Below are 18,360 nucleotides of genomic sequence, written 5' to 3'. Positions count from 1 at the left end.
CGTGAACAGTGTGTGAACTTGAATTGTAAACTTGTCTGCCAGTAAAAACTTTGGTCATTGAAATAGACTAGAAAGATTTCGTCATAGGCTTTGACATTTATCTAATAGGCTGTGCTCATTAGATTTGTCGATTTTAATTGTTCTGGTACTTCTGGGCAGTTCAACTTCAGATTGAGTCTTGGAGCTAGTGAGAACCAGAAAACAGTGAGCTTCAACTCCTGAGTCTTAAATCTAGTGTGGCAACTAGATGCTCACAAATTATGTATTTCTTCAACATCTGAAAATGTCCAGTCCTATTCCAAATGGTTAAGCTGTTCTAAATCATTGTATGAAAATAACTCTATGGTTTGATTAGACTGTCAGCTAGAGCATCTGTTACTTCCTGCCCTGTCAACTTGCTGAAGTATAATTTTAATGACTCAAGCTTAAAATTAAAACTGGACCATTTAGGTGCAATTCCTGAATGGATGGTGCAAATCTGAAATTGACACCCCGTCCTGAAAGCCGTTGAGGTTACGTTGATTGAACATTTCAGATCAACACTTTTTTTATTCTTCAAAGGTAGTAAGAGTTACAGAGCTAAGATGGGTAGATGCAGTTGATGTAATTGAATGGCTAACCAGGCTTGAGGGCTGGTTGACCCACTCCTCGTCCTATGTTTTTGCAATCCTCTTCACCTACATTGTTTTTCATTTTTCCTGCTATTACAACTTGAATTTATGAAAAGATATTTGCTTCTCTAATAGCAAAATTACTAAGTAAAGGGAAACTGCAGAGGTTTTATGATCACAGTCAGTAGAATATAGAAGGTTAGGTAAGGCTGACGATATTAAGCACGCTTTTAAGTTATGTTCCATTTCCAATTAATCCATGTTAAAATGGGGTGAATAGTTACAAAACAAAGAAGTGTAGATCTTTAATTTAAAAAGTTATTGAACTTCTTTGACTTTACTTCATAGTACAGAAAGTAGCATTTGTGTTTTTGTGACTAATTTCACACCTCTTTTGCAGTTGCACAGAACCAGTATTCAGTTTGTAGACAATTATGACCTGAAAGAAGACATTGGTGTGGGTTCTTACTCAATCTGCAAACGATGTGTAAATAAATCTACAAACATGGATTATGCTGTCAAGGTATGCATTTTTGCAGTGCAAGTCGTGTGTGACTAAGGATGATTCCAATACTAATTGACCAGTTCAGACTGAAAAGCATCTTTCAAATAAACCTTTTCAATGCCTAATTCCAAATGCAGTTGTGAAGATAGAAAACCAACAGATGTGGTGACATTTATTCTTGATCCCTCATTGCCTAGAAATGGTTCTTGTGGTAGTTATGTGCTCGTTACTTGTTGGTAGCCGATAATTGAGAGAATTTTGACCCAAGATTGGTAGTCAGAATTGTATGTGACACTACTCTGTAACATGAAGAAAATGTCTAGACATACATTCTGTATGATCTGATTTTGATGTTGCTTCACTATTATTGCTTCACTGGGGTGTTTATAGATTGTGAATGTTTAAAATATATATTTCATAACTCTTAAAGATCACTTCTGGTAAAAGAATCTAAACAATTCTGTGTAAATCAAACCTGGTAAACCCAGACATCAGATTTAGTATGGCTAATTTTAACACGGCAGCTTGATATTAGTTAATAAATTAGTTAGTTGGGGTGTGTGTATAGATGTGTCGCCTTTCCTGCACAATAAATTTTTTTTTTCTTTTTAGATAATTGATAAAAGCAAGAGAGACCCTTCCGAGGAGATTGACATTCTACTTCGGTATGGGCAGCATCCCAATATTATTACCTTGAAAGATGTAAGTACAGATTTTTCATCAAGTTTAGCCACACCACAATCTTAATTTTGTAGATTGCTCTTGTATAACTTTCTTATTAAAGAAGTAATTGACTCTATGCTGGGCCACAAAAATCTAACTTTCCCACAGCATTGCAATGCACATAAGTACTCTTACATTACAGTGAAAAGAATTTTCACATCCAACACGACGATTGAAAATCAAGTTTGTAAACTGTATTAGTATTTTAAATGGTCAATAGCTCTATTGGTGGTAAATTTTCTAATGTTTCTGTATTTCTACAGGTGTATCATGACGGTAAATATGTGTATCTAGTCACAGAACTCATGAAGGGGGGAGAATTGCTGGACAAAATTCTGAGGCAAAAATTTTTCTCTGAACGGGAAGCCAGTGCTGTACTGTACACCATAACAAACACTATGGACTATCTGCATGCACAAGGGGTAAATATAATTTAAATCATTTCCAAATATTTCATTAGCAAACAGCAGTAAAAGAAAATATGCTGAATGTTTTTCTTCATGATAATGATGCTGATAGTATAATCAAAAACAAAAGTTCACTTTCAACTTAAATATAATGCAAAAAAAAAAGGTAACTTTCTGAATTTTAAGCATTGACAGTTGAACATAAGTTTAGATATTTTGGAGCATAAATTTTGTACTGAGCAAGTTAAAATCTAAATGTCTGATAGAATCTTGGAATCCCAAAGGTCATTTGGCTCATCAGGTCTGCACCTATCCTCCAAAGAGCATTCCACCCTATCCCCATAACCCTGCATTTACCATGGCTAATCCACCTGGCTTGCACATCCCTGGACACGATGAAGCAACTTAGCACTCAGCAAAAGCCCAGGCTTGGGGAGATTGTCACCCAAGGTTGGAATTAAATCTGGGTTCGTGGTACTGCACTTGCTACTGTGCTGCCTTTCATAGCTTTCATGTTAACTTGGAGACATAATTTAAGGATGTAATTCTTCGGATTTTAATTTTTTGTATTAAAATCTATCTTCTGAAAAAAGTGTAGAATCATTGAATCTCTACAGTGTCGAAACAGGCCCTTTGGCCCAACAAGTCCACATCGATCCTCCAAAGAATAATCCACCCAAACCCATTCCCCTACCCTATTATCCTATATTTACCCCTGACTAATGCACCTATCCTAGACATCCCTGAACACTATGGGTAATTTACCTTGGCCAATTCACCTGACCTGTACATCTTTGGATTGTGGGAGGAAACCGAAGAACCCAGAGGAAATCCACGTGGACAACATGCAAACTCCATACAGACAGTCGCCTGAGACTGGAATTGAACCTGGATCCCTGGCGCTGAGGCATCCGTGCTCACAACTGAGCCATCGTGCTGCCCTGAATATATGTTAAGGTCACTGAAGTCAAATTTTTCTACAGATTTTATCTTTTAGATGTAGAATTTTCTGCTTAAATAACTGAGTATTACTAATTCAGCTATCTCCTACAAGTGAACATTTATGTTGCAAACCAGATGGCTATTCTCCACAATAGATTGTGTTGCACTGTTATGTGACTGTCTTTCTCCAAGCTTTACTGCATCCTAAAACTTGGAATTTTCTTGCACTGACAAGTTATATTTTGGAAAATTTGTCCCAATTCTTTCAAAGTTCATTATTAGTTTTGGAGATTTTTTTGTGTTCAGATTTATCTCCAACATTCTGTGATGTCTACATTTAAAATTATACTTGTGTAATTGTCTTGATGCACTCTGTCTTGGTCAGTAAGTGAGAATCAACAGATGTAAAGCTGGAAAAGCACAGCAGTTTAGATGCCATCAGCCCGAAATGTTGCCTTCTCTGCTGTCTGACCTGTGTTTTTCCAGTTCACATCTAGTGATGTTCTTGGCCAGTAAATGAACTCAACTAGTGGTCTCTTGTTGTCCAGATCACTTAACTCGTTGTGTTTGGTTGATACCATCACCTATATCTAAGAATGGAGTATTTACTGCAAATCCATCCTCAATTTACCTTTTATTAGTTTGAATGTTTTGCCTTGTACTACTCTAATGTTTTAATTTAATATTATTCTGGATTGGCTTTCCCTCAACTATCTTGTATACCTCTATGATCACCTCTTGATGTTTCCCTTTAAGATTATAAAGCTGAATCTACATTTTAGCTCAACTTTGAGACAGGGAAATTTAGCCCCTTGGCTGTTAAATACACCAAATATCTTTAGTAATCATATTTCATGAACCAGAATTGGCCACAACACTCAGTACAGTTTGATCACAGTGCAGGCCCATCTACCTTGCTCTTGCATCCTTTCAAAAGTGTAATATCTAGAATTGGACGCAACATCTGTCAAGTCAAATCAAATCAATGTTTTCTAAAGCTTCGCCATGATGTCTTTGCTTCTATATGCTGTACTTAGCAGAATCACGCATGCCTTATTAACTCTTTTCTTAACCTGTCATTTTCAATTACCTGTACCCTGTTATCCTGCACTTTACTTTACAATTGTGTCCTTCAATTTTGATTGACTTGTTCATCCTATTGTTCTGGATATTTATTACGTGACTTGTGATTTCTGTTGTCAACGTATCTATTTTTCTCATAATTTTATAAACTTCTGTCAGATTTCCTCTCAGCCTCCACCACTCCAGAGAAAACACCCCTAGTTTGTCCAACCTTCCCTTATAGTTGATACACCCTAATCCAGTAGCATCCTGGTAAACCTCTTATGCACCCTCTCCAAAGTCTCCACATCTAGCCTGTAATGTGGTCACCAGAATTGAATGCTGAACTCGTAAGTGTAGCCTAACCAAACTTTTATAAAGCTGCAACATTGCTTTCTGACTTGTATTCAATTCCTCAACCAATCAAGTAAGCATACCATATGCTGCCTTTACCACCCTATCTACTTAAGTGGCTAATTTCAGAGAGCTATGGACTAGGAGCACAAGATCCCTCTGTACATCAATGCTGTTAATGGCCCTGTCATACTTTTCCATAACATTTTATCTCCCAAAGTACAACACTTCTCACTAGCCTGGATTAAACTCTTATCTGCTATTTCTCCACACATGTCTAAAACTTGATCTAAATTCCACTGTATCCTTTAACAACCTTCTATACTATCCACAACTCCCCTGATCTTTGTGTCATCTGCAAATTTTCTAACCCACCCATCAATATTTTCATCCGATTCATTTATATAAATCACAAGCAAAAGGTCCTAGTATGGATCACTGTGGGACACCACTTCTTGGGAATCCCCCAGCCAGAAAAACACCTTTCCACCATTAAGTTCTGTCTTATACGGGCAAGCCAATTCTGAATTCAAATGGCCAAGTCACTGTGGATCCCATGCATCTTAATCTTGATGATTTCACCATGAGGCATCTTTTCAAAAGCCTTACTAAAATACATGCAAACGGCACTTGCTGCTCTACCCTGATCAATCATCCTTATTAGCTCCTTAAAAAAAAAATCAATCAAGCTAGTAAGACATGATCCGCCCTGCGCAAATCCATGTTGACTCCCTAATTCAGTCACACTTATTCGAATGTATGTAAATCCTATCTTTAAGAATCTTCTCCTATAAGTTCCCAACCATTGATGTAAGACTCACTGGTCTATAATTTACTGGATTATCCTTATTTCCCTCATTAACAGAGGAACAATGTTAGCTACTTGCCAGTCCTCCGGGTCCTCCCCAGTGGCTAGAGAGAATACAGAGATCTTGGGCAAAAAGAATAGGAAGTCAGCACAGATATCACTTTGATTCAAGTCTCATCTTTTGGGACTCTTGAATAGCTCTTTAAGGATGGTCACAGTGTATGCCACAATGGTACAGGATTAACAAGAGCCCAGAAGTCTTAAAATCAAGAGAAGCTACTTTAGCAATATATGTTCCTCTGTGAGGGAGGTTAATTGGGAACAAAAATAAAAACAGAAATTGCTGGTAAAAACTGAGTAGGTCTGGCAGCATCTGTGAAGCAAATTCAGTTAATGTTTCAGGTCCGGTGACCCTCCTCCAGAACTGGGTAAGCATCTCACGGACCCGAAACGTTAACTGAGTTTGCTTCACAGATGTTGACAGACCTGCTTAGCATTTGCAGCAATTTCTGATTTACAGCTTCTGCAGTTCTTTCAGTCTTTATTTAGAGGTTAATTATGAGGTGGTTTCTTAACTGGAGCCAGTCCTGAGAATATGGCGAATCTCCATGGCTATACAGAAACCCATTCTGTTCTTCAAATTGCACATTACTCAATTTGATGTCCCTTGCGTGGGTGAGGTGTTCAATCATCCAAGATAAGTAAACCAGGTACAGTTGTATACTAAACAAACACCAAAGGAAGAGTTCCTGTTGTCCTTGTGTACCATCCCACCAGCATCCACATCCAGAAGATCAGCTGCTATTTCTGTCACTTCCAGCGAGTTGCCACCACCACACATTCCCCTCCCTTGTCTGCCTTTCTCAGAGACCATTTCCTCTGAGACATTCTGGTCCACTCTTCACTCCCAGCACCACCCCTTGGTATCTTCCCCACAACTGCTGAAGATGTAACATTTACCCATTTACCTCTTCGCCCCTCACTATCCAAGGGCCCATAATATACCTTCTAGGTGAACCAGCACTTTATCTGCATTTCTCACAATCTAGTCTACTGCATTCGCTACTCACAATGTGGCCTTGTATACATTAGAGAAATGAAGCATAGACTGGGTGACCACTTCGTAGAACATTTACATTCCACCCACAAACAGACAGTGTTTCCTGTTGCCTGTCACTTTAACACACCACCCTGTTCCCTGTCCAACATCTGTCTCAAGCCTATTGTAGTGCTGTAGTGAAGCTCAACGCAAGTTGAAAGAACAACACCTCCTTTTCCGCTTGGGGATCCTGCAGCCCTCCAGAGTCAACATAGAGTTCAATGATTTTAGGCCCTGAACCTCACCATGTCCCAGTCCCTTGCCTCACACTAGGTCTTATCACAGAGTCTGCCATTGGACACTAACAACTGTTCGCCACAAACAGTCTCCATTAATGGCTATTCACCCCCTAGCCAGATCATTATCAACTCCTTTGTCTGTCCAACTTGTCTTCTCTCCTTTTGGGCTCTGACCCTACCTTTCGTTTACCCTTGCATCTTCCCCCAGCCTATCTTCTGCATTTAAATTGACATTTTCCTAGCTACCATGAGTTCTGAGGAAGGGTCACCAGACCCAAAACGTTAACTTAGATTTCTCTTCACAGATGCTGCCAGACCTGCTGAGATTTTCCAGCAACTTCTGTTTTTGTTTCTGATAGAGTTATGACATTTTCTCAATAATTGAATGATCTCTATGGAAAGGAATACCTGTCTGGGATTTGTATCCTATTATTTGACCCATTTGAATAGATTGTTTCCTATGATCTTAGTGCAGCATTCTGTTGCAATCTGGTGAGTTTTCTATTCTTGGCCTTGGATTGTATGCAATAGTTTCTCAATTATGCTGCTCATCAGCTACCAAATTTTGCCTCTGTCCAATAGTTGCTTTCCTTCAAACCATAGTTAGATTTATTTAGTTTTTCTAAAAATAATTAGGTAAAGCTATTGCTAAGCAACATTTTAATAGTGAATCAGAAATCCCTATTCCTTATTTAATTACCACAGTAAAGCAGGAGCTATGCACATTCAGTTCAAAGGGTTTTTTTTTGATTTTCAACAGTGTTTACGAATTGTTTTTGCCTGCATACTGTTAGAAAGCAATGGTTGTGCTATCAGAAGAACCAATTAAGATAAGTCTGTTTGTTCATCTGAGCTTAGCTACAAGTTTAGACCTTATCAACTCACTGGATGGCTGTCGTCTTTCAAGCCTTGAAATGATGTGATAGTGGGAATGGCATGTGCAGCGTGTTTGACAAGCAATGATCTAGGGCATCTCTTTCCTTCCATCCAACTTGGCCTCCTGCATTTCTTAAAACTACTTTCCATCTTCATTCACAAACTCTATCTCAATCCTTTCTATGGCTCAGTGTGGCTTCAGTTCTTGCATTAGCTGAGGTTGCCATGAAGGATACTCCTGAACCTCTCCCCTCCCCTCAGACACTGTGACCTTCAGATTAAACCACTACCAGTTGTCTCTCTGACAAGGGAGCAATCCTATGTTCTGGTAAGACTGTAGTGACTTTATATTTTAGTATCCAAAGTCAGAAATACCAAGGTAATGTCCATTCACCTAGTCCTATTTTGAAATTTGAACTACCTAAAAATGGGCATTTTTGGGTACAGAACCATGAATTCTGCTGTTGACTGTTCTACTGTCTTATCCATTTTTTTGTTCTTGAGGTGAAATTGGTGCTCAAAAGTTAGAGTACTTGTCATTTTGTTAGCCAAAATAAAATCCTTCCAGCTTAAATTTAGGACAGTCACCCCTGTTGCATAGTTGATTTCAATGGAATTGCTACTTCTGAATTGTGATTTATTTCAGTTTCGACATTGCAGCTCTTTGACGTCCAGTCTTTTAAGAAAAGGATATCAGCATGGTAGATTTGCATATAGACAAAAATTCAAGAATAGAATAAAATGTTTGGTTGTGTCAGACAACAATTGTGAATCTTGCGTAGTGGTATAAATTTATCAAGAGAATTTAATCTGTCTGAGTCTGTGTGGAAGCCAACAGTCAACAACATCCAACTTATCCCTGCCTCAACTAGATTCAGTTAGTGAAATAACTGTAGAGGTTATGAAATATTTTGGCTTCTTGAGATTTAAATAAGTGCTTCCATTCTTTATTTCTTTTTGTATGCTTTGTAAAGATGCAGTACAATTGGTAGTTTGATTGTTACTGGTTAACTTCTCAGGTGCTCTGGAAAGTTACTCAAATTAAAATTATGTATATTGTTCAACTCAATCAAGTTTACTACCCTCTTCACTACCACAACAGCATTGAAACTTCAGCTTATATAAGAACTGATTTTCACCAAGGGAAACGCACAACCCTGCACTCCCATTTTTCACTGGGAAGTAATCCATCTTGATTTTAGGATTGACTGTTGCATTCCATGAACTTTTGTCTTCTATATTCTGTTTCATCATGCTTATTGTCGTATTCCCATTTAAGAGGTAGATCCATTGATCAAATGAAGTTACGTTGATTTGTAGATAAAATTTATTAATCTACTTTTCATGAACTCTTCATACATTTTCTTTGCTCAGCTGACTTATTTGTTTAGACTGATCCTGTCCTTGCTGACCATATGACTCCACAGCATGGTTGGTTCGTGACAATTAGAGATGGGCAATAAGGCTGGCCCAGCAAGCAAGCTGTCATTCCCATGAATGCCTTTTTGAAAAAAATCTCCTTTCTCTGCTGGCAGTAATAGGATTTTTCATTTCATTGGATAGTTCAAGTTGAAGATTTTGAGAATACATGTTTAAAAGAAATCTAGTAGTTAAAATTTAATTTTCTTCATTCCTTATAGATGTGTTAATTTGAAAATAATTTCTGTTGTATTGCAGAGATAAAGCTTGTGTGAAATCAGATTTTGATTTCTTTCACTGGCATTTGTATACTTGTATCTCAGTGAATTTCAAAATCCTACTCATCTTTGGATTTGATTATAGTTCAGCATGGTTCTGGTGTCACTTAAAGTGCACACATATACTTCAAAGATAATTAACCATTACATGCAAGGATACCTTGCTATTTGTCTGTAGTCCTCTTGTGTTCCTAGTTTTTATTCTGTAAAGATTTTGAGGGCATTTACAAACGTTTGCAGTTTTAGCAGCTATCAGTTGATTCTGCATATTCTCGGTCAAATTTTTAAAGCTTTCTGATCTTGATTGTGTGAGAGAATACAAAGTATATTTACCAGCTTCAGGGAAGCAACCATATTTTTGTACATTCAAAGAGTTTTAATGTAGATCTTGGTAATACTCCAACTTAACTCTCTGGAAGCCTTTAATTGAAAATGCATCAATAATAAAAGCAGATGCAGTTTGCTGATCATAATGTATTTTTATGCATTTAGGTAGTGCACAGAGACTTGAAACCGAGTAACATCCTCTATGTTGATGAGTCAGGCAATCCAGAATCGATTCGTATTTGTGACTTTGGATTTGCCAAACAGCTGCGAGCTGATAATGGCCTTCTCATGACTCCATGTTACACAGCTAATTTTGTTGCTCCTGAGGTATGAATATTGATTGATTTCTACATTTTTATGAAACATTACTAAAGTGTTTTTTGCCCTTGAAACAGTGAAACTTTCAATAGTGAGCAATGGATAATGGGCTGGTTGTAGTATGTCAGAAAGCAAATGGTATGATGCTCGTTTATTTCTCTCCTTTCCCCTTATGCTGAACTACTAACTTCGCTATTAGAGAGATTCTCATTGAAGAAGGAGGCACTTTCATAAAGAGATGGAGAGCCTGTGATCTCGGGCAAGATTGGCTTTGGCAAAGACTTGAGCTTTCCTCATTAGAGGATTACAGTTAGGTAAGGGAAGGAATGAGGGGTCTGTTTCGTTCCCTATACCCTTTTTTGAAATTCAAAGTTCTTTATGCTTTTCGTGGGGAGAAATGTTAATTGGGGTTGAAACATTCACCCAGAATTACACCGCAGCTGACTGCAATGAAAATCCATCTCTGCTTTACTCTAGTAACTAACCTTGACCAGAATTTCAGAACAGAAGCCTACATTGCTAGCATTTGAATTGACCATTCTTATAGTTGTCCTAAATGGTGAACTTTAGCCTGAGCCTTGTACAAACCTGATAAAGATGGTTTTAAATCAATTTACACAAGATCCTGATGACAAGAAATGTTCAAGTGTGAATTCCAAGGTTGAAAAGTTAGAATATCATACTGTTTTCCTTAAATGCTCCCCCTAAATACTTCATGGATGAAGAATGACTTTTAAGGTATAATAACCTTTGTGTTCTAAAACACAACAGCCATATTGCCATGCTATCTTTGTCATCCACCTGTATTGGTAAATGAAGCATCAGTTTAATCTCTTTCCTGAAAGGCAGAAACTTATAATAATCAAACTTTCTTTAGTTTTGCATCCACTTGCATTCTAAAAGCTCCTTTTAAAGGAGAGAAATAGAGATAGGTACTTCAGAAATATAAGTGTCAAAATTATGTTTAAATCCTGAAGTAGGGGTTGAACTATTAGTCAAGCTACTGCATCTGTTCACTTATCACCAACATATCCCTGTATAATAAATACTCATAGCAGAGAAGAGCCTCTTAGAAATTTATGTATGGATATGCTGTCTGGAATTCTGCATTAGTATGAGGGTATAGCTGAAATTCAGATAATCTGATATCAGAATATTTAATTTCATTAAATCAAAGCAAAACAGGCCAAGTTCGCCTCTTAGAATCAGCAGAGCTGGCGTTTTAATCAATGAGCATTTTTTTTTTTGCTGATAACATTTTAAGTTTTATGGACTTAATGCTTAGTCAGAATTGTTCTTTAATTATTCATGACAGTAACATTGGATAGAAAAATGTAATGCATTTGGCTGACAGATGTTGGTACTCATTTCCTATGCCAGTAAATGTTTCTAGTAAAAAAAATTGTCTGCCCTGTATTTGTATTCCTTCAACCTCTTTAGTTTCATAGGTCAGCTCATAGAATCATAAAGATGTACAGCATGGAAACAGACACTTCAGTCCAACTTGTCCATGCAGTCCAGATATCCCAACCCAATCTTGTCCCACCTGTCAGCACCTGGCCCACATATATCCAAACCCTTCCTATTCATATACCCATCCAAATGCCTTTTAAACGTTGCAATTGTGCCAGCCTCCTCCACTTCCAATGGCAGCTCATTCCATACACTTACCATCCTCAGCGTGAAAAAAATTGCCCCTTGGGTTTCTCTTCTGTCTTTCCACTCTCATCCTAAATCTATATCTTCTAGTTCTGGCCTCCCCCACCCCAGGGAAAAGACTCTGTCTCTTTCTCCTATCCATGCTCTAATGATTTTATTGACCTCTATATGGTCACCCCTCAGCCTCCAATGCTCCAGGGAAAACAGTCATCACCCATTCAAGCTCATCCTATAGCTCAAATCCTCCAACCTTGGCAACATCCTTGTAAATATTTTCTGAACGCTTTCAAGTTTCACAACATCCTTCTGATAGGAAGGAGACCAGAATTGCACGCAATATTCCAAAAGTGGCCTACTCCTTTGAATTTGATAAAAGTTGTCAGCCCCTACCCCCACCCACCCCACCAAACAGACATTTCCAGAGCTTCACAAATTTAAAGAAATCTTGGTTCTACGTTTATTTAATTCTGCATCTGTGGAACTTTAGTCTAGATAGCTATATCCAGTTTCTTTCATAAGTTTAAACATTACTATCATTGCTCCATAATCTGCATTGCTGTTAATCAACAGACTTAATTTGCCAAGCTGTTTTTCTCCCTCTCATGCCAGGTTATTACCTAATTCATTCCTGATGCACCATCTTAAAGGGCTCTATATCTTTTTTTATAGAGTGAGGTCCAATATATGTATATTAACTATTAAAGGTTCACGTGCAGCCGGAATTGTAACACTAATTATTTATTTATATTGTAATTCTTAGGTCTTAAAGCGACAAGGATATGATGCAGCTTGTGATATCTGGAGTCTTGGAGTTCTCCTTTATACAATGCTTACAGGGTGAGTTTGTACACTGCCTAGGATGTTACTGATAAAGTTACTGAAAATACCAGTGTGTCTGCTGTTGAATTTTTATTGTTTTCTCTAAAGGTCATGAATCATGCTTGAGTACAACTCTCTGTTCTGTGAAATAGAAATGTCAAATTAAAGATCTTGCTGCAATCAAACTTATAATACTTCGGTGGCACTTTGCAATGGGACAAGTACCTTCTTGTCCAAATGATATTAATTCTTCATATGTGAGGTATCACTTTAAAAAAGCAGTAATTGTCCAGTAAAGATCTGAGATCAGCCAAAGCTGTAGCTGGAGCCTGTTTTTTTTTGTATATTCTCTAATTTGAATAGAAAACAATTTGCATTCACTTAGACAATAGAGATATGTACTTGTATATATTATAACCTGAGTTTGAAGAGAACAAAGAATACTACAGCACAGGAACAGGTCCTTCAGCCCTCCAAGCTTGTGCCAACATATTTTGCCCTTCTATAATAAAACTGTCTTCACTTACAGGATCCGTATCCCTCTTTTTGTGATCCCTTTCTAGACCCTCTCTTGCACCATTCGTAACACATTTTGAATTTTTACCAGCTGGTGATTTGGTCCCATTTACAGATTCCATATCTGTTTAATATTATAAACAATTCAGCCAGATTTCTTTAGTCAACAAGGAATAACTATTTTATCACAAACAAAATTTAATGGAATAAACAATATTGACAAAAAATGGATTGTGCAAAAATATTCATTACTAATAGTCTAACATCCCAAATTTAACATGAAGCAAATATGGGTAATAAACAACCAATGTTCAGATTGCACAGAATATATCAAAGAGCAAGTACATCTAACCTATCTCATGGATTGGTTTAGTGCCCCCTACCTCTGGAACTCCTGATTCTTTAAAACTTCATTCCAGCATACTTCTCAGGCACAACTTCAGCTTTTTGCAGTCTTCTTCAGGCCAGTATTACCTTGAACTTGCTTTCTGAAAGCTAACCTGATTAATTGCACAAAATAATAGCCCAACCTAACATGGGGTCTACTTCTCCCTCCCTCCCCCTCTGTAGCTTTTCCATATTGACTAGTAGTCCCACTACCTCTTACCTTTTGATCTCTCCTGAACTGCCATTTGAAACTTTATCACAGGGTGCACCCCTACTGATTGGCAGAATTGAATGTAATTAATGCAATTGAATGTAATATTTTGGCACAGTCAAAAGAAGTACTCTTTGAATTGTCTAAAAGCTTGAATGTTGCACCTTCACTGAGTGTTGGTGGTTGCAGTACAAACTGATACAGCAACAAAGGAATTCATGATAACATAACTCATTAAGTATGTACTACCATTCAGTAACTATATGTTTATATTTCCCCCTTGCTTCAAATAAATTGATTTCTTCATTTCCCTCTACTTCCAAGAAAACCAATTTGCATTGGTCTGATTGTGTGTTGTTTAATATCAGTGGCTCTCCCTGGTTGTCTGTACATGTTGAAATGTTTTAGTCCACTGAAATTTAATTTTGTTTCACAGTTACACACCCTTTGCTAATGGGCCTGATGACACTCCTGAAGAAATATTGGCGAGAATAGGCAGTGGAAAGTTCAGCCTGACTGGAGGTTATTGGGATACAGTTTCTGACGTTGCTAAGGTAATAAAGACAAACCTAAGATAGATCTTAACTTTAAATGGGTTCAGTGCTTGTTTCGATGCAAAGCTCTAACCTGTTGTTAAATCCATTCTATATCAAATGATATCTGTTTGCAGATTCATAGTTCCTTGAAGATGGAGTCACAGGTAGACAGGCTACTGAAGGTGTTTGGTACATTTACCTTTTATTGGTTAGTGCACCAAGAGTTATGATGTCATGTTGAGGTTGTACAGGACATTGGTTAGGCCACTTTTGGAACACTGCAATTCTCGTCTCTGTCCTTGCGGAAAGATGTTGTTAAACTCGCAAGGGTGCAGAAAAAATTTACAAGGATCTTGCTGGGGTTGGAGGGTTTGAGCTATAGGAGAAGCTGAATAGACTGGGGCTATTTTCTCAGATGCTGAGGGGTGACCTTTATAGAGGTTTATAAAATGAGCATGGATAGGGTGAATTCCCATGGTGGGGGAGTCCAAACGAGAGGGTCTAGGTTTCATGTGAGAGGGGAAAGATACAAACGTTGGACTGAAGGATCTGTTTCTTGATCAGATGGCACCTCTAGCTTAATGTACAGAATTACAGCTTTGCTTTTTTTCTCTCTAATATCATTCTTAGTGGTAGTAAGTAGGTAATTGTCAGCTAAATGGATTTATTTTGCCAAAAAAGGACTATCCCAAGAACCTTCTTTGACAAAAGTTATGTTCTTGGATTTACTAAGCTTTTGTTCTTCACAATTATCCAATGAAGCAGTTCTGACAGGTGCACTTTCTTCATCGGACAGTCAATTTAGTATTATCTCAAAGGTCTTCAACCTCCTGGTCAATATTTATCTTTCCATCAAGGTCACATTTCTGTTTGTGGAAGCTTGCTGAGTGCAGTTTGACTAATATTTTCCATATGGACTGTCTCGAGGTGGTGGTAAATGTTCTAAAAATGCAAATCTGTATTTGTTTTCTTGTACTTATTGTGTCACGTAGTATATTCCTGCTGATGGATGATTGGAAAATCTAACCATGAATTCTCTCTACAATTGGTTGAAGTTGGATTCATTTTTGTGTAGTAGTCACTGTGGTAATGTGATCATTTGCCAATGAATGTTGCAAAAAGATCAATTTGTTATTGATTTCATAGGATCTTGTATCAAAGATGCTTCATGTAGATCCACAACAAAGATTATCAACTACCCAGGTCCTCCGACATCCTTGGATTGTTCATCGGGATAAATTGCCGCAATTTCACTTAAATCGTCAGGATGCGCCTCATCTGGTGAAGGTGAAAACTACACTGCATTATTTCTTTTCCGTGCCTCCTTCAACCTCTGTTAATTTGCCTCTGTCCCCAAGTACTATGCCTCCAAAAAGGCAGCAGAGTGATGTGAACCTTTTGATCTTGAAATTTATGACAAAGTTGTGTGTCTTGCTGAACTTGTCTCAACTGAAGTTGTGCTGTTTTTCTAGGGGGCTATGGCTGCTACATACTCCGCGCTGAACCGCACACCGTTACAGCCTGTTCTCGAACCAGTTGGCTGCTCAAATCTGGCCCGGAGAAGGGGTGTTAAGAAACTTACCTCAACTGCTCTTTAAAGTGACCTCTGCTGAAACTGGATTCACAGCAGCCTTAGACATTTACGTGTCTCAACAGAGAGCATCCCATCACGTTACCTTTATATGCTGCTTTTTGTCTTCTCTTCCTGCTTTCAACAGTTGGATACCAGGATATTGGGGGTGTTAATCATGGCTGGAATGTGAAGCAGAATTCCTGGGAACAAAGGTTAAATGGGTGAAAGCAAAGAAACTTGGCATTTCAATGAACACTGTATTACTTTTATTTGTAAATTAGCATTAGAAAAAGCACTCTCAGTGAATTTCTACTGGGAATGTGTAAGTCCTTCTGGATTGTTTTTGTTGTAATGTGGGATTTTTTCTAAAATTTAGCACTTGGGCTAATGTGTATTCTATACGTGTCATCACTGTAAATCTTGTGCCATTTTTGAATGCCATGACCTTTACATAGACGGTGGTTCTTAATGTTTTTTTTCCCTCCCAATGTAGTCCTCCATCAGCCTGTCTCTCATCAATGGCTGTTTTCACATTTCTGATCAGTGCTCCATGATTGAAAGTTCTGTTGATATTTGTTAGCAGCTAAGGGATACCTTATTTCCTTGCCTGCATCTTGAATCAATTGTTAAATAACTGTAAAATCTACTGTAATCTATGGATCTTTGAGAAGACAGCCTGCCTACTACTATAGCATGTATCTGAGAGTCTTTTATGTGAAACAGAATGTTTATAATCTTACATTACATATAACTTAGTATGATACGGTGAGGGTGATGGTTCTGAACAAAGCATTGAATTTCTGAAATGGATTCACCTTGGCATTTTGAGACCATAAGACAGTGATCAGTCTCCGTGATCACTGATTGACACTATCATTGTCTATGATTCTAAACCGAAACCAATTGAAAATCATTCGCTGTGTATCCATTATGTCTTCAGCCTTAAGATTCTTAAAAATAGTTTCACGATATTGCAGCCTTTAAGATTCCTTACCATTGGGATGGGATTGCAATTATTCAAATAAAACATTAAATGTTACCATTCAGTATCATAGCTTGAAGGGAAAAGGTGTAAAGATGAGGGATGTAATTATTTTGAAATCGAAAAATCTACTTGGTTAATTTTTAAATGAAGCCGTATCAAAGATGTAATATTTTTCTATACTTCTATAAATCAAACTTTATATCCGACTCCACCACATAGCATGGCACTGAAGTGGATGTATAAGGAATTTTTATACTGTCTTTACCAAAGTGTAAATTTGATAGCAGTCTGAAGTCCAGCTGACACTTGCTGGGTGATGCTACCAGTTAACTGGATTGATTAGAATAGTCAATGCTTAAAGAGATTGACTTAATTGTGCCTCATTCTGATACAGAATCAGTGTTTTCATGTGAAAATCAATGTTACCCTGGCCTATTCCCAGGTGCAACTAGGCGTGGAATCAAATCTATTAGTACTTATGTTGCTCCTTTTTATGGGCTGACAATTTTTGTAATCATGAGGAAAAGCTGAAAATTTATACAAATAAAATATCAAATTTAATGCTGTGCCTTCATTTTACTTGCAACCTCCTGAGATGCTTGGTTCCTTTTTTTAAACTAACTTGATCACATTTTGAATGATGCTCCTCACTTATTTTAATATTCGTTGATTTCTCAATTTGCAGACAAAAATCCAGGCCACTTTTATCAATACCTACTGGGCCATCACTCCCCCTGTCTACGCGAAAATCTGGTCTGTTCCAAGTGGGAGTGACCGTGGATTGCAGCGGAGAATGCTTGGTATAGGCTGGGCAGAAAGCCTGTGCACTAACTGTGTCTTAATGTACCAAAAGAAAATAGCTTTCATGTCTCACTCCACATGCCCTGTACTCACTCACCATATAGACACTTAAAGCCACCATGCCAAACCATGCCCCCTATACCTTGATTGCCAATTCACTTATATCCTTAAAACCCATGCTGAGATGACATTTGTGTTACATAACGTTCTAGATGTATATTTGAGACTTCGCTAAAAATCTACTTAGTATATTTATATTCCTTCAACTATTGTATTTGAATCCATTGTTTTTAAAGACATAATTTTGTTCAGCATTGAAATGCATTCATAGTCCCACTTCAAAGAAGCTTGTAGCCGTCAATCAAGATAAAATGGCAACAACCTTTATTGTGACTATCCATGGTTGTAAAATCAGTCATGCAGTAGTAATTAAACCCCTCAGATTTATATGGTGAAATTGCCAGCATTTTTTTTAAACACTCAAAATTCTTTTCAAAAATTCAAGTGGCAGGAATTTGAATCCTTGAGAGCTTGCTTTATACCATTTTATGAATGTTCATCTTGAGTATTGACTAGTCTGACTGACACTTTGAACGGGTGATCTTGACACTTTTTAACAGTTGATTTGGACAGGTTCCTTGACAGCTGCTGAGTTTGTAAATTTTACACTTTCATGGTTACTTTGAACACCAGATGATCCAACATATGGTCTGAGATCCAGAGTCCAGCTTGCCAATAGATCCTGTTTAATCCAGAGATCAGTGTTCACAACAGAAGTAAATGGAAGTTACTGATCCTACTTGGAGCCGCTCTTCCAATCATCAGCTGTTTATCTCCTGCTTGCTGCTGATAGGCTTACTAATAAGGAGATAAACAGTCTACAACAGAAGGAGAGCAAACCGTGG

At 37.7% G+C, this 18,360-nt stretch overlaps 1 protein-coding gene across 6 annotated transcripts in view; it reads left to right on the top strand.

Annotated features, from left to right (window-relative positions):
* LOC122554978 (ribosomal protein S6 kinase alpha-3) overlaps positions 1 to 17,215 on the top strand; it is a 127,048-nt gene extending 109,833 nt beyond the window's left edge. For all 6 annotated transcript variants that reach the window (XM_043700465.2, XM_043700467.2, XM_043700466.2 and 3 more), the window contains 8 exons: positions 1,012 to 1,134; positions 1,729 to 1,818; positions 2,103 to 2,261; positions 9,816 to 9,977; positions 12,388 to 12,464; positions 13,997 to 14,114; positions 15,243 to 15,383; positions 15,569 to 17,215. In XM_043700465.2, coding sequence (XP_043556400.1) covers positions 1,012 to 1,134; positions 1,729 to 1,818; positions 2,103 to 2,261; positions 9,816 to 9,977; positions 12,388 to 12,464; positions 13,997 to 14,114; positions 15,243 to 15,383; positions 15,569 to 15,694 — 996 coding nt within the window. In that variant the 3' untranslated portion in view covers positions 15,695 to 17,215. The remainder of the gene's footprint in view (positions 1 to 1,011; positions 1,135 to 1,728; positions 1,819 to 2,102; positions 2,262 to 9,815; positions 9,978 to 12,387; positions 12,465 to 13,996; positions 14,115 to 15,242; positions 15,384 to 15,568) is intronic.
* Positions 17,216 to 18,360: the final 1,145 nt, after the last annotated feature.

The sequence above is a fragment of the Chiloscyllium plagiosum genome, unplaced genomic scaffold (assembly GCF_037043375.1).
Source record: "Chiloscyllium plagiosum isolate Xiang-an unplaced genomic scaffold, Cpla_swu_hap1 HiC_scaffold_12, whole genome shotgun sequence".
NCBI lineage: Eukaryota > Metazoa > Chordata > Chondrichthyes > Orectolobiformes > Hemiscylliidae > Chiloscyllium > Chiloscyllium plagiosum.
The sequence above is the reverse complement of the archived record's forward strand: the minus strand, read 5'-3'. Positions and strand labels throughout refer to the sequence as shown.